The 15,214-nt window shown below is 31.4% G+C and overlaps 3 protein-coding genes across 3 annotated transcripts; 1 reads left to right on the forward strand and 2 right to left on the reverse strand.

Moving 5' to 3' along the window:
• Positions 1–946: 946 nt before the first annotated feature.
• Positions 947–10,414, reverse strand: Pp1alpha-96A (Protein phosphatase 1alpha at 96A). Its single transcript, XM_070109837.1, has 7 exons — positions 9,618–10,414; positions 9,403–9,534; positions 7,474–7,690; positions 7,315–7,403; positions 6,939–7,135; positions 6,735–6,882; positions 947–6,423 (listed from the first exon to the last, which is right to left on the reverse strand). The coding sequence occupies exons 1-7, from the start codon at positions 9,664–9,666 to the stop codon at positions 6,272–6,274; spliced, it is 984 nt and encodes a 327-aa protein (XP_069965938.1). The 5' UTR covers positions 9,667–10,414; the 3' UTR covers positions 947–6,271.
• Positions 10,415–10,521: 107 nt separating this feature from the next.
• LOC106616814 (zinc finger protein 729) lies at positions 10,522–13,225 on the forward strand. The gene has a single exon (XM_014233710.3). It carries the CDS (start codon positions 11,021–11,023, stop codon positions 13,091–13,093), a length of 2,073 nt encoding a protein of 690 aa, XP_014089185.3. The 5' UTR covers positions 10,522–11,020; the 3' UTR covers positions 13,094–13,225.
• A 271-nt stretch (positions 13,226–13,496) lies between these two features.
• On the reverse strand, positions 13,497–15,150 carry LOC106616815 (thiamine pyrophosphokinase 1). The gene is made up of 3 exons (XM_014233711.3): positions 14,650–15,150; positions 14,079–14,576; positions 13,497–14,022 (listed from the first exon to the last, which is right to left on the reverse strand). Exons 1-3 carry the CDS (start codon positions 14,969–14,971, stop codon positions 13,895–13,897), a joined length of 948 nt encoding a protein of 315 aa, XP_014089186.2. The 5' UTR covers positions 14,972–15,150; the 3' UTR covers positions 13,497–13,894.
• Between the last annotated feature and the right edge of the window lie 64 nt (positions 15,151–15,214).

Genomic DNA, 15,214 nt, shown 5'->3' on the forward strand with positions numbered 1-15,214 from the left:
CGGCGGTTCTGACAAATGTGGAGCTTCTTGAGTTTCAGATCGATATCTCAAAAACTGAGGGACTAGTTTACGTATATACAGACAGACATGGCTAAATCGACTCAGCTCTAAAATTAATATATTATTTTTATGTGGAAAACGCCTACAAGAGGATCGGTATTCATTATATTGTGGTATGAGGTTTAGACCAAGGTTTAGGTCAACTCCATTCATATTTATTCAACCACATTACCTTTATGAAATCTTGTCCACCTAATGACCAACCTAAACGGTTTAAAGTCAGCTGGAAAGTCCGAAATCAATATACAGGGTATATTGGGAGCAGAGAAATGTCTGGGCTTGTTGCATTACCATTGACATTGCTCAGGTATACTCGAGAACATATTTTCAAAAATTTATAAATATGCCATATAACTCACATACTAGCCGTTCCGCACCATATAACTCACATACACACATTCCCCGTTATATGCGATATAAATTCAGCCGGAACTTCGAAAATATTTCTATTAGGTATATGAGGGCTAAGGGAAGTATTAATCCGAGTCAACCCAATTTGGGCACAGAGACATATTATTATTAGAAAAGCGTTCTCTGTGAATTTTAATTATATATCATACACATTAATCGATATATACTTGTATGGTAAAAAGCTATCTATAGACACTGGGGTGCACATCTATATTTCTTAAGATATTTGATCAAATTACTCGATCTCTATTACTCTATATAATGGTGATACAAGGCATATATCTCATGTTAGTTAATTTGTTGGCGGCTATGCAGGCTATTTTGCGCTCCGCCCTTTCATATATAAGGGCATACGTAATCGTAACAGGTAATGCAAATATTCAATGTCGTAAAATCCTTTTATATTTTGCACAGCATTGAGTAACTATTTCTGAAAATCGATGCTTAACTATCTAATTTTTTGAATTAATACAACTTTATAAATGTTCGTATTTTTTTTATTATATTTTTCATTTGTTCTCAAATTAAACAGTGCTATTGTTACAGGTGTAGCTTAATAATAAATATTAAATAGTTATTCTCTTAGTAATAACAATTACATACAATTTTTTTATATACCCTCTTTAATTTTTTTTTTACTTTTTTACATTTTTATATTTTTGATTTAAATTTGTGAATTTTTCCCCTTTGTAAACCCGCTGAAATATATATATGTGGTTGAATATCGTATTTTATTTGTTTATTTTTTTGCTTTTAATAAATTACAAGAGAATATTTATTAATATTCATTATTATACATATGTATGTTTGTATGTATGCATATACAATTACCATATATAAACAATGTGTCACAAAACGCGTTTGAGTTTTATTCGCTTTATTTTTACTGAAACATGCAAATGCTGATCTTCGTTTGTAGTTTAATATTTATTAGGTTTTTTTTTGTTTTGATTGTATATTATTATTTTGAGTTTTTAATAGTACTGCTTGTAAATAGTCAATGCTGCGTTTATATTTTTATTGCTTTTTGCTTATTTGCAAATTTTCTTAGCAGTGCACTATTTTTCATACAGCATTACAAATATAGTTAAGTGTAGAAAAATACAACAACAGACAAAAAATTCAAAATTAAAAAGAAAAACCGCAGAGCCCGAAAAGGCAACAAAATTTATTGGAAGGGATGTTACGAGCTTTTGACCCTGAAAATGGAATATTGAGATATTATAGCAGTACATTTTTTTAAGTAGTAAAATCATTAGTTTGAATATAATATGTCAATTAGCTTTTGGTCACAAAACAAGTGTAAGCATCTCTTTGCAAACATGCTATAAATAACAATAAACATTTTTTTATATTTTTATATAGTGAAAGCTTAACAATTTGGGCTCTGAGTATTGAAAGCTTCTTCGGCGCTGTATGCATATTTCATTTCAAGTATATGAATTGAAATTAATTTAACACTCGTTGAATGTTAAAAAAATTTTTTGCAAAGCTTTCACTATCTCTACTTACATTTTACCAAATATAGGTAGGAAGAGCTTTCGCACTCGCTCTTTTATTTACCGCTAAAAACACTAAAATCTTGAAACATTTCACCAAAGCGCATTCAACTTTTCAGTACAGTCTTCAACTAATAGTGGCAAAAAATTTTTACAGGTTCATTTCTTGTATGTAAACGTGAGTGGGTTTTCGAACTAGTATGAGCCGAATTGAACATTTTTTTTTTAAAACTCCAAAAGCTTTTTTTTCTCTCTTCAACTATTGCATCTACAATACATACATCAACTTTTGAGCATTTCTCATTTGAGCAAAAAGTTTGCCTTTTCTCTATATTTTCTCTGCTCTCTTCATAAATTTCATATTTTTTGTATCTCAAATTTATAATTAAATCAGTTGAAAAGGTTTTAATATAATTTCAAATTGCAATAAAATACACAGAAAATTAGCTACAAATGAAAAAGTATTATTCAATTATGAGACCACAAAAAAATTCTCATTTAATTTTGTTTGCATAGTTTTGTTGTTGCGCATTATTTTTGATTGTTACCAATAGATCATATTTGTATTATATTCACTGAAAAATTACATTGTTATTTTTATATTTAAATATTATATTTGGAGTCACTAGAAACCTTTTTCTCATTGATGAAGCTCTGTATTTTATAACTATGCGTAAATTTAACAAATTGCTTTCATCTTTAATAGATATTCCGGATTTCGCACACCTTACATATGCATTGAGCGGAGTTTACAAAACAAAATTATGTAACATATCGGCGCCAACTTTAAAAAAAAAATGTTTGTTTTCAAAATTTCCTCGAAACTGGCGCTCAATTGCATTGTTCACCGCAGACAAACATAAATATGTAATTTGTAAATTTTACATTGCCTCCTTTTAGGAGCCAGCTAAAAATCAAAATCACTGTTTTCTGATTAAAATAGTTTCTAAAATATTTATTTTACTTTACAAATTTTAATAACGTTCTGCCAAGATATATGTATTTAGCATTAAGTTTTAACAACTGACAACGGTATATTTGTATATTTTCAACCAATTTTAACATTAATGTATTTTTTCATTAAAATATGCACATACAAATGTATGAGTATTAGTAGCTAAATAATTTTGTCTCACGCTTTCAATAATTTATTCTCAAATTTAAAACAAATCGAAGAATTTTTGATTTGGAAATACCGAATAATTATATAATAAAATTTATAAAAAAAAATGGTTTTAAGTCAAGGTCTGATGTTTACGTATTTGCTCAGATAACAAAGGTGAACTAGCTACACCAAACTATTGAAAAATATACTCAATATGTATATAAATAATATAGATTTAGAAATTTTTCAAAATTTTTCCAAGAATTAGCCCAACAACCATATACATTTCATCTCAGTCATGTAATTTTCAAAATATCGTTAAATCGCGGATTTACATCAAGGACATTCCAAAAAAACCGTATACCAACGGTATACCAAATTAATTGTAATTAAAATTTCTACTTTTTACAAATACATATGTATTCGTTTAATTTGCACTATTCGTATTATTTATAAATGAATAAAATAAGTTTTTACGATAATTATGGTAGATTTTTCGATTTATAACACCAGAAATATATGAAAAAATAATTTATAGCTTATAATTTTTTTTTTTCCCATTGCTTAAAACCAATTTATTTACAAATACTAAGAGACAAATGGGTAGCAAATGATAGTAATCCGCTAAAATATATGAATATTATTTTCAAGAATATGGCTTTATTATTTCAAAGGAAGTTCTGCTAAACATTTATCTACGGCCAAACAACGTTATTTGCGATATCTGGAAAATTACATGCTAATAAAGAAAAAAGTTTCACAGCATTTATAACCAATGTTTGGAAAATAATTTTTTTATCGGCAAGTTTTCGGATGGCCTCATTTGGCCACCGACGCATGTCAATATATCAAAATACAAACTAATACACTATGTTTTAGTTGTATATAAAGAGGAAAATATTTTATTTTGGAGTACGTAGAAGAATTTATGCATGTACTTATACACACTTATGCAATCAAGCTAGCTGCTAACAATATATTTGCGTCTATATATAGTAATGCTTTATTTTTGTCGTTACTTTCTTGTATTGAGTTGGTTGTACAAATTGAATTTTTGTTAGCTTGTCTTATTTTTGCAAATACTGCATAGCTTTTTTTTTCATTATAATTACAAACATATTTTTCTTATTGCTAATATTTGTTGTTGTTATTTTACAAATTTTTTATCAAATATAGTGCGCATAGATTCGTTTTTCGAGTTTGTTTTGCTCTGCGTTTTGCTTTTTTATTTATTTTATTCCACTACACATTTGCTTTTGTTTTTTGACAAAATTGTTTTGCTTGCTACTTAAAAGTATTTTCATTTGTTATTGTTGTTATTATTATTATTTTTTTTGTTTTGGTGTAAGTCAATGCAAGTGAAGTGTGTGTATGTGCGTGTGGGTATGTGTGTAAAAACTGTTAACAACAATAAATTAATGTGGCATGCAACTTATTGTATAAATAGGAAAACATTGAATTAACAAATTTTTGGTAGAAGCAAGAAATCATAACGCATACATACATACATATACATATGTAGGATGTATTTTCATTGATATCGATTATTGAAAATAGTAAATATATAACCAAAGCACATATAGATTATGTTCAGTATAAAATTGAGTTATATAATAACGAAAAAAATTGCAACCAGCTTTAGCGCAGGCTTCCAGCAATCAAATATAACACAACAAATATGGAATTTGAAGCTTTTAAATATATTTTTAATTAATCGTGAACTTCACATTATTCAATTAAGTGTGTAAACTTGTATTAATTTAATCAATTTCCACGCGAAATATCGCCAAATCGAATTATTAGGGCTGTTCGGTTACCTTTTCAGCAATAATTGTCATACATATTCTCATAGGAAAGAAATTGAAGCTTTTTAAGCGTGCAATTAAAATCTGATTGTCGACAGTCAAAGCATGTTACATGAAAGAATTATACAATTTATACAAAAACAATAACAATATATAGTTTTTGAAATTTCCTTGTTTTGCTACTTTTTTTTGAAAATTGTTTTTTTTTTTATTTTAGAATAGTAAGGTTTTAATGTTTCATTTTTTGCTTATTCTCAAATTTACTTATATTTCAATTTTATGCATACAAACAAGAAAATAGTGGTGAGCTTATAATAATTGCAAACTACAACCTAATTGAACAAACCGTTTATGGCCAGAAGTGGTAATAAAATTTATTTTTTCAAACCATAAATCATTTCGATTTTGAACTGAGTGTCATAATATGTCATAATTTTATTTCCCATCATAAGCAATACGTATAATTTATAAGTTGTAAATAATTATATATTATATAAACAAACAAGTATTTGAAAGCTTTTGTAGAGATATACACTTTTGCCATATTGCGAAACAGTTACTTTTGCGTTTTGAAAAAAAAAAATTTTAACTTTAATGCTTCAGGAAACTCTGTAACATACATATTTACAAATTATATGTGCTAAGGTATAATTATATATCTAGTTTTTGTGAAAATAATTCCGAACTAGGATAAAAATATTTCACACTACATATACTATGTTGTTGTTTGTGCTTAATGTCTAATATATATGCATATATTCGAAATTACACATTTAGCTTGTACTAAATAAACCCCATTAGATATAAAAAATAACTGTACGCAACACTATGTTTAAAACCGTCGCTTGTTTTATAGAAGTACAAACAAAATTGTTTTAATTTTCGACTTAAAAATTATAATGTTTTCAAAAAATAATTGTGTTGAACGCACGTTTTTTAGTATAGTGCTGCGAAAATAACATACATTTGCATAAAAAATAAAACCTTTATATATATAGAAATTGTAAAATAAAAAAGGTTGCAAAGAGCTACTTAAAAAATAGTGCAAAAATGTCGGTACTGTCAACAAAAAGTTTTGAATTTTTTTCAATGTTGTGTGTGCTTTGTTGATTGTTAAATTGTATAGGCGTACACAAGTACACATTAAGTGAGTTGGTGTGGCAGCTGCGTATTTCACAGCTTTTTCGTCTTTGTCTTTCTTAATTTTATTTGCACTATTTGTAAGGTTTTGTTATTGCAGTGCCTTTTATGTTTTTGCTTTACATCGCTTTATTTCGATGTTTTCGTTTTCTGCATCATTTAACAATTTTTTTGCTTTACGCCTTTATCGTGCCACTTTTCGAATTTGTATAATTATTTTCTTTTTAATTCTGCTAAGTTTGCACATTGATTTATTTCTTTTTATTTTTATTGTTGGCACCGCGTGGCGGAGTTAACGGACGCGCTGAACTGCCGAAATTCGGATAGACGAAGCGGCGCTTATCAGCCGGCTTCAGTATTTGGAAAGAACACATAAGTGTATCATCCACAGACATCATTGCACCTGGGCGGATGAAAATAGAAGGAAAAAAACAAATGAACCAAATTCAATTTCTAAATAAGAAACTCTTAAGATATAATAATTGTTATTTTATCATTGAAGGATTGCATTGACTCACACAGTTTTGGAAAATTGTTAGTTTTGTTACAAGTTGATTATAAAAGCATTAGCAGGATGTGTACAAGGAATTTGTACTACAACTCGGTTATAGGTTATTATTATTTTTTTCTTTTTCTTTTATTTACATGCAAACGATTTTATATGCATTTCATGAATAAATCAAGTTTTGGCGTGTGTATCGCATATGTACCTACCTGCATTGTCAAATTCACCACAGTAATTTGGTGCCGAAAAGAGTGTGACCAATTGTCTTTTAGCAAAGAACTCATAACCATCCTCGACAACCTGATGCGCACGACATATCAAATCGAAGTCGTGTTTTTGTAAAAATTTCCCAACAACCTATAATAGTTTGGAATTGTTTAAACGTGTATTTTTAGAAACTAATCCGAGCTTACCTCAGCGCCAAATGTGAAGCTCACACCACGATCATTTTCGCCCCAACCCATTGTATCCTTATCAGGATCTGACCACAAGAGATCACATAGTAAGCCCTGATCGGGCACATCTGTTGGACGCATAATGCGTCTTATTTGTTCCATTGACGACAAATCGGGACTGAGACCACCGTGACAGCAGAAAATCTTTTCATCAACTGGAAATAGAAATTTAATGAAATTATTTTTATAAACAAGTTTTTTTTAATATCATTTACATGAGAATTTTCACCTGTATATAGGCTAAACTAAATGTGTATTAAAATTTATTTAACTCAAAAAGACATTTGGCATACGTGTGTATGACTATTATTTAATGTTTTAATCATTAACATACCGATTGCCGCGACAGGCAAACAATTAAAGCAATCTGTAAACGTTTTCCACAGCTTTATTGTATATCGACGTTTGCACTCGTCGTAAAAACTGCAAATAAACAGAAAAAGAAGACCAAATTAACAATGCGCTTTAGTAAAGCAAAAATACGTTTACTAACCCGTAAATTCTATTTATGCTGGCGCATTCGTGATTTCCACGCAACAAGAAAAAGTTCTCCGAGTACTTTATTTTGTAAGCCAATAACAGACAAATAGTCTCCAAAGACTGCTTGCCACGATCGACATAATCGCCCAAAAATAGATAATTCGATTCTGGTGGAAAACCACCATATTCAAAGAGACGAAGCAGATCGTAATATTGACCATGAATGTCGCCTACGTAAATATAACGTAAAATATTAAGTATCAGTAAAATCAAAATAAACCGCTTTGACATGTTAACATAACAGATTTTTAAAGTATAATTAGCATACAAAATATGCACAATATACATATACATATATCTATGCAAACTAAGAACATTGAACAAAAATCCTAAGTCAACAAATCAATAAAACTCTCCAGACGAAAAAGAAATACAGCAGTTATAAACACAAATTTCCTCGCTTACTTTGATTTCGATCAAAAAGCACATAAAATGCTTTGAGCCGTAAAAAGAGTGTTAATACATATCTTCTTGCTTGTCAACTGCCAACTGAAAGTCATCATTCTTTTTTTATTAAAAGCCCAAAAGTAATATATTTATATGTATTTAGGTATATTAGACTTAAATATCATAACTTATGGGGTTAGCGGTAGTTAAAATTTTCAAAAAATCTATTTTTTTTTATTTCTGCATTTGCTTTAAGTATAATATCCTAGAAATATTCTATAAAAATTAAAATTAAATCCGACAAATATTTTTATTTTTTTGGATGATAAGGGTTCTCGGGCGGTCTGGAACAATCGAGAGTAGGTTGTTGTTGTTGTAACTGTTATCTAGTCCCCGCTTGGATGGTAAGTGATAGTTTGGTTGTCGTCGAGGTCATCTAACGGGAGGCCCAAGAAACGGGCTGTTTCGACGGGGTCGGACCATAGGGAAAAGGGTGTTAGATGAGTTGGGTTTGTTGGGCATGCAAAGAGGTGGTTAGTATCATGCGGGGCCTCATTGTATGCAGGACATATATTTGGTATGTCGGGGTCTATTCTAAATAAGTAGGAGTTTAACCCGCTACCATATCTAGAACGAAGTTGCGCGAGAGTAGGTAGCTAGCAGCCCCTGCAAGTGACAGTAATTTAATTGTAAAACTTCAAATGCGTTTTTCTCAAACTATGTTTTTTGGTCTAGTCATCTTTTTGAAATCATAACAAACTACTGCCTCAACGAAGGATTTTTTTATTTCGGTTTTTTATCAACTATTATTTGTTGTTTATTTTGTTAATTAAAAAGCTTCGATCAGGCACTAGATTAACTATTAATAAAAAAAACTTTTATCTGTTCCATTGATTTTACAAGTATATAAAACCCAAAGGATAGTGAGTCACCGCAAAAAGCTACGGTTCGAATTGGATCAACACAAACAGCCTTTACTTTTAAAATTATAAATTTTTTTCTCAAAGTTCTGTCAAGTCATTGCGAAACCTTTTTTTAATGGTGCTATGTTTTTACTTTGATAAATTTAAACAATTTACTGGCAAACGAAAATTGTTTAAAATTGTAATTGTTTCATGTCTCTGATTGCTCCTAACCCTTTATATGCTAAAATAATCTACAGTACTCAAAGTACTTTTTCATGTCTGACTATATGCTAAAATAATCTAAAGTACTCAGAGATATTACAAGTAAATGTTGTAGGCATGCATAATCTTCATTTATTTTCACCTTTCTCTAATACTATTTGTTATTGTTGCAATTGTCATTTATTATTGATAATATACAATTCCTGAATGACTATGGTAGAAATAAATACCTCTCAACTCGTTCTAGTTACGTAAATGAGTATCTATTTCGAACGTTTTATAATGACTATATTGGGATTTTACTTGTATTTCAGTATTATTAAAGTATGTGGAACTAAATTTATTTTACGCAGTAAGTAAAGCCTTACCGCAAATTTTCAAAGGTGCTTCCAGTTCCAGCAGAATAGGTTGCGATAGGAATATTTCACGTGACTTGAGGCATAGACCACGTATTTCACTCTCCGATAGTTGAACATTTTTTCCAGGACGTGCGCCGCGCACTAAATGTTGATGTAACAAATAAATTATGTATAAAAATTTAAATGTGTTAGTTTAATCTCTAGAGAAACTTGTTGATACCCACCTTCTAATAATCGTGAAATAATGCTATCGATGTTCATGATGTCGGACATGACGGGCTCACGCCAAAGTACCCAAAATTAAAACACCACCTAATGTACACCTGCACTAAATAATACGTTGCTAAACAATAGAAATTATTTTTCTGTTGCCTGTTTGTTGTGGTCCGTTTGTACGTCGCTGACGACGCAGCTTGTATGGTTGTGCTTCCCGTTTTACCCAACTTTTTTTGCTCACTACTAATTGAGGTATAAAATTGCTAGTGATAGCTTTTTCAATTGCGTCTCATATGTAGATGCTTTTTATTTGTTTTGTATAGTTAATTTGTGAAGTTAATTTCCAAATTAGTTATTTAATTTTTTGAAAACACAGAGTTCATATACCGGGGCAAATTATTAGTTTTTAATTTAAATTTAATGCACGAAGCTAATTTAATTGAATGTAAGGCGACGCGTTTATACCTTCATTGTTGGCAAGAAATGGCAAAAACAACAGTTTGCCGTCGTTAATCACTCATTCGATTTTTTTCTTTCTGGGTGGCGGGTGGGTGGTTTGGAGACACAGCGCAGTACCGCGATTTGCTTTTCACACCTTGCTCAACGATTTTCACCACTCACACATTGACTCTATTGAATTCGTTTTGATAGCGTTTACATAAAAGTTAACTGTAGCGCCCTCGAACAATATTTTTCCCGTAAAAAATTCTTTTTGTGCGTTTCAATGAGAAAAATCGTTATTTATACACTTTTTACCGTGTGCTGCTCACGCAAAAATCCTACAAGGTTTTCTTTTGGGGGAAAATTAAGCAGTACATGAAAACCATAGAGGACAGCACCTAACATTAATAAATGTCGTGGGAGAGGAAAAAGATTATTGTTTGACATTTAACAAATGCGTTCGGAAAATGTAAAACATATATAAGTCAAAGAACGTTTATCATAATATACGTTCTCTGCTTTAAAATCATAGAAACATAAATAAATAAATTCTGCAATGGCAACGCTAACAAGAATATCGAAAAAAGCAAGAATGATAAAGACAAAAACCAGTGATCGTATTTTAAAAGTTCTCTACAGAAACAAAACAAACGAAACCGTGTTTAGGCAGAATCCCATAATCTTAATAAAATTAAACAATTTTATCAATAGTAAATTGGCTAGATAATTTACGCACCATAAAAATCTGATATTTGTAAAATAAATATGGTTTGGAATATTTTTTAATTATCTCAGAAAGTGGACAGCTGTTTATTAATTTTTTACAACTGGCAACTTAAAATAAGGAAATATTTTTTCGGATATACCGATGAAATTGTAAGAAGCGTCGTAATAGTTATTTTGTGTATTCGCGGCTTTTTCTAGTTTACTTAAATATACGGAAGAAAAGTAAACGACAAATGATTAAAAAATGTCCAGTACAAGTGCCAGTAGTATGCAGAATGGTCACAATGATTTTGCTAATCCTCGTTTAGAGAAGCACATGACCTTTGTGTGTCCAGAGTGCGGCGTAGAATTCGAATCACAACAGGAATGGCGACGCCATTTAAACGAGGAACATGATTACATTAACAAAACTCCAGAAGATTTTGATTTTAAAGAAATCAGTGAAAGCTTCCATGAATGTCAGATTTGCCATAAATGGGTGGCTAACGCTAATCAGGCCATTGCATTACTCCAGTATCACCGCTTTCTACACTTGCCATTTAATCGCACATATCGTTGCCGGCATTGCAGAGGTGGATTCACGCGTAAGCGTGCACTATGCGAACATCTCTATCGCTTTCATAGCCGACAAATTATAATGACAGACAAAATGAAGAACGTCGAGGAAGAAACCACAACCAGCACCAACTTTGCACAAACAACTGAGCAGAAAATGCTGCGCGATCCACGTTTGAATAAGGAATTCTATTTACGTTTTATATGTCCACACTGCGGTAAGGGTATAGAAAGGTTTGACCAGTGGCTTAAACATTTGGATTTGCATCAATCTACATCTAGTGATTTACGAATGCATCGTATCTCCGGTTCCCGAAACCACTACTGCTTGCAATGCCGTAAACTGCTGTACACCAACGAACAGTCAAAATTGCAACGGCATCGATTTACACATCTTCCTTTCCGATTGTATTTTAAATGCGCATTTTGTATGGTAAAGAAATCATTTAAATCAGAAATATTTCGACATTTCGTGTATGCTCATCCGCGTCATTTTAACGAAGCTAAACCATACATTAGGAAACCAATTGAATGGGGAGCGAAAATAAATGATCGCCTCAATACCGAATTAGATGCAATTTTGAGACGTTATAAATGTACGGATAGTTATGAACAAGGAGGCACAGATGCAGAAAATAGTCGCGGGCGACCGGTTAAGAAACAAACTTATGCCAGTGAAAAAGCTCGTCTTGCCGCCCAAAAACAAACCTCTTCGTCAACAACCACTGGTACATTGCGGCGAAGTAATATACGAATAATTAAGGATTTCGATATGGTGCAGCAAAAATGTGGTACTACTCCTACTGAGTCAGTTACAGAAGATGACTTTGAAGAATTGTGTGCCGATGTTTTTGAATCTATTGAAGATGAATTGAAAACTACTTTAATCAACAAAAGCAATGATACTAAGAAATTGGTTAAAAATGAAAATATGAAACAAAAAAATGCACCGGATGAAGAGTTAGTCATAAGCATTGAAATTGATGCAATCGATGCAAATAACGAACTATCTGAACACAAACAGAGTTATATGTCGACACCACCACGAAAACGGTTAAAATTATCCGAAGCTAAAACATCAAGAATTACAAATGAAGAAACACCAAACGAGAATAGTACTGAAATAACAAAAAATCCCCCAACTGTTGAGGCCGACAAGAAAGCAATATCTGACGCAGATATTATTTATCTTTGTCCAGAATGTGGTAATGAGTTTAGCGAACAAGCTACTTGGCGGACACACGTTTTTAAAGAGCATAACATTGAGAATGCAATTCAAACTAATTTTCAATTGCTTGAAAATAAACAGTCTTACCTCTGCCTTGACTGTATGGATGTGCAAAATACTACCCAATTTGCCGAACTACAGCGCCATCGTTTCACCCATATGCCGTTCCAAGCATATCTTAAATGCAAAGTGTGTTCCAAAACTAAATCCAGTAAACCAAAAATGTTGCTTCATCTTCAACAATGTCAGGCCCATCAAAAAAATTCGGTTCAAAAGAATACAGCATCAAACAATAACGAAGCCACGTTACATTTCCATCCATGCACAATTTGTATGAAATACTTCACAACAAAGGAGCGACTGCAGCTACATCAGACGCAGGCATGTGTAGTGCGAGCAAATGGTTTACGTACCACAAAGTGTGGTAATAACACCAATAACAGCTCAACTATCGCGAACAACATGAAATTGCTGATTCATTTAAAACAAGCACGCGCACGTATGAAACGTTTACTAACGCGTGAAACAAACTGATTGGAAACAAACAATTCCAAAATATTTTTTGCCCAAAATTTGAATTATAATAAAAGTTATGTTACATTAATATTTTTATAATATAAATGAATTCCCTAGAATAATATTATTTACAATAAAATCTTGAACTAATTTGTGTCGATTGTGGATGGGAATTAGCGGGTGTTGTTCCCCTGTCTTAGTGCATTCGGTCGCAGGATATATGGGCCTTGCTCGAGCACAGCAAGCATTGGTCAGCAACCAGCACTTATGGATTGCGTAAGCATTCTGGCGCAGAGTTTTACCTAACCTAACCTAACCTTGTATCGATTGTGTAATATGTTTAATAATTGACAGTTGATTCTAGTGAAACAAAAAGTTATACTTATGGTTGTTGTAGCAGCAAAAGTCAAGTCAGTATTGATTCATTATTATCTTAATTTTAATTAACTATATTTCTACTTGTGTTTGAATTCTATTTAAGCTGCGTAAGAATATTTACATATATATATAAGTATAAAGCCGGCCTTGAGAGATATATCACTGGACTACTTTACAATTTACTAATTTTTTTAAAAATAGATATTAAGAAAAATCCACTAAATATTCTATAGCTTCTATAGAAAAAAATATATTATTTTAACGAAGGCAAACGTTGTTCTCGTCTCGTTGATATATTAAGCCTCCTAAAATTTGTATGCATAATTAATATCCTTATACATTGAAAAAACAAAAAACTATAAATCCCCCAAAAGGGCAAAATGGAAATTATCTACAATAACAGAAATAATATAATCTATTAGTTTATTTATGTAAGTACTATTATTGCTTGTCCTTCGCCCATAATCCCATAGACCAAACTAAACTACTTTCCGTGTCCACGTAGATTTCTTCAGATGCATACGTGTTTGATGTGCTTACCATAAAACCAAATTCCAAAGTAGATTGTGCTGAAGGTATTTAGCAATTAGTTAAGATATTTTCAATAAGTTAAAACAAAACGTACTTAGATTCCACTTTAATCCTTTAGTAGTTACTTTATCCGCTTTACACCCAATAGGCATTAATGCACACCAATGTTGACAGTCGACCAGTTCTTTTGGAACTACAATTTTATGTTTACCCGGTAAAAGTAACCAGCTTAAAGATGAACTACTCAAGAGATAAATGCTTAGGATATCGCTTTGGAGCTTATGTAATGTATTTATATTGGCCATAATATGATCCAGGCGTCCAGTATTATCTTGGAATACAATTATCTTATCAATATCATTAGCTTCCAACTGGGGCTGTAAAAAGCGCACCGCTTTTGTAAAATCGGTTTCATTCTGATCAGGTGTGTGTTGATACTTAATATCTGGAGAATTAAAATATTTCCTTGTTTCTTGCGTAATTGAATCGAAATCGCCTGTTATAAATTCCGGTAGATTTACGCTTTCATTTGACTTTTGTATAAATTCCTTCCAACAATTTGCACCACCGTCTACTAAACAACGTATTTTAGCTATTCAATTACAATCAAATATATAAATCAATAAGACTTTCTATATTTAGTAAAATTTCATATCATAATTTACCATTTTGCCATATATTTGTTGCAATATCCGTCGGCAAGTGAAGCGATCGGTTCAGTACAATGCAGACATAATTACCATTTGCTTTACGACAGCCACTAATAATCTCACTAGGACTCCAAAGACGCCGATCGTTCAACTTGCAACAGTCAAAGCTGGATGACAAGTTTTCTCCATTTGCGTACATTAATAGTTCAATATATTTTTGACGGTTTAGTTTAGCATGCAGCTTAGCGCAAAACAAATCAGAATGTTGTCTTAAAAAGTGCACAGCTAACTTCGCAGTTCTTTGTAAATGTAATATGTTTAGAGTTGCCCATCTCATTTTGGTTTATGTTTACAATTGATAACCATTATTTACATTTAATACTTGATTATTAATATTTTATCTCTTAAAAGAAAATTCCATTTATTTATTATCACCGGTATGATTGCTGTGTAAACAAATGTAACAGGTACTTAGATATGGCAAAATAACAGTCGAAATAATAAACGCTGCAGTTACATGATCAAGTTGATCACACAAACTACTTGTCAAAATTGATTTAAATTGATAGCAGTGGCGTAG

The sequence above is a fragment of the Bactrocera oleae genome, chromosome 2 (assembly GCF_042242935.1).
Source record: "Bactrocera oleae isolate idBacOlea1 chromosome 2, idBacOlea1, whole genome shotgun sequence".
Classification (NCBI taxonomy): Eukaryota; Metazoa; Arthropoda; class Insecta; order Diptera; family Tephritidae; genus Bactrocera; species Bactrocera oleae.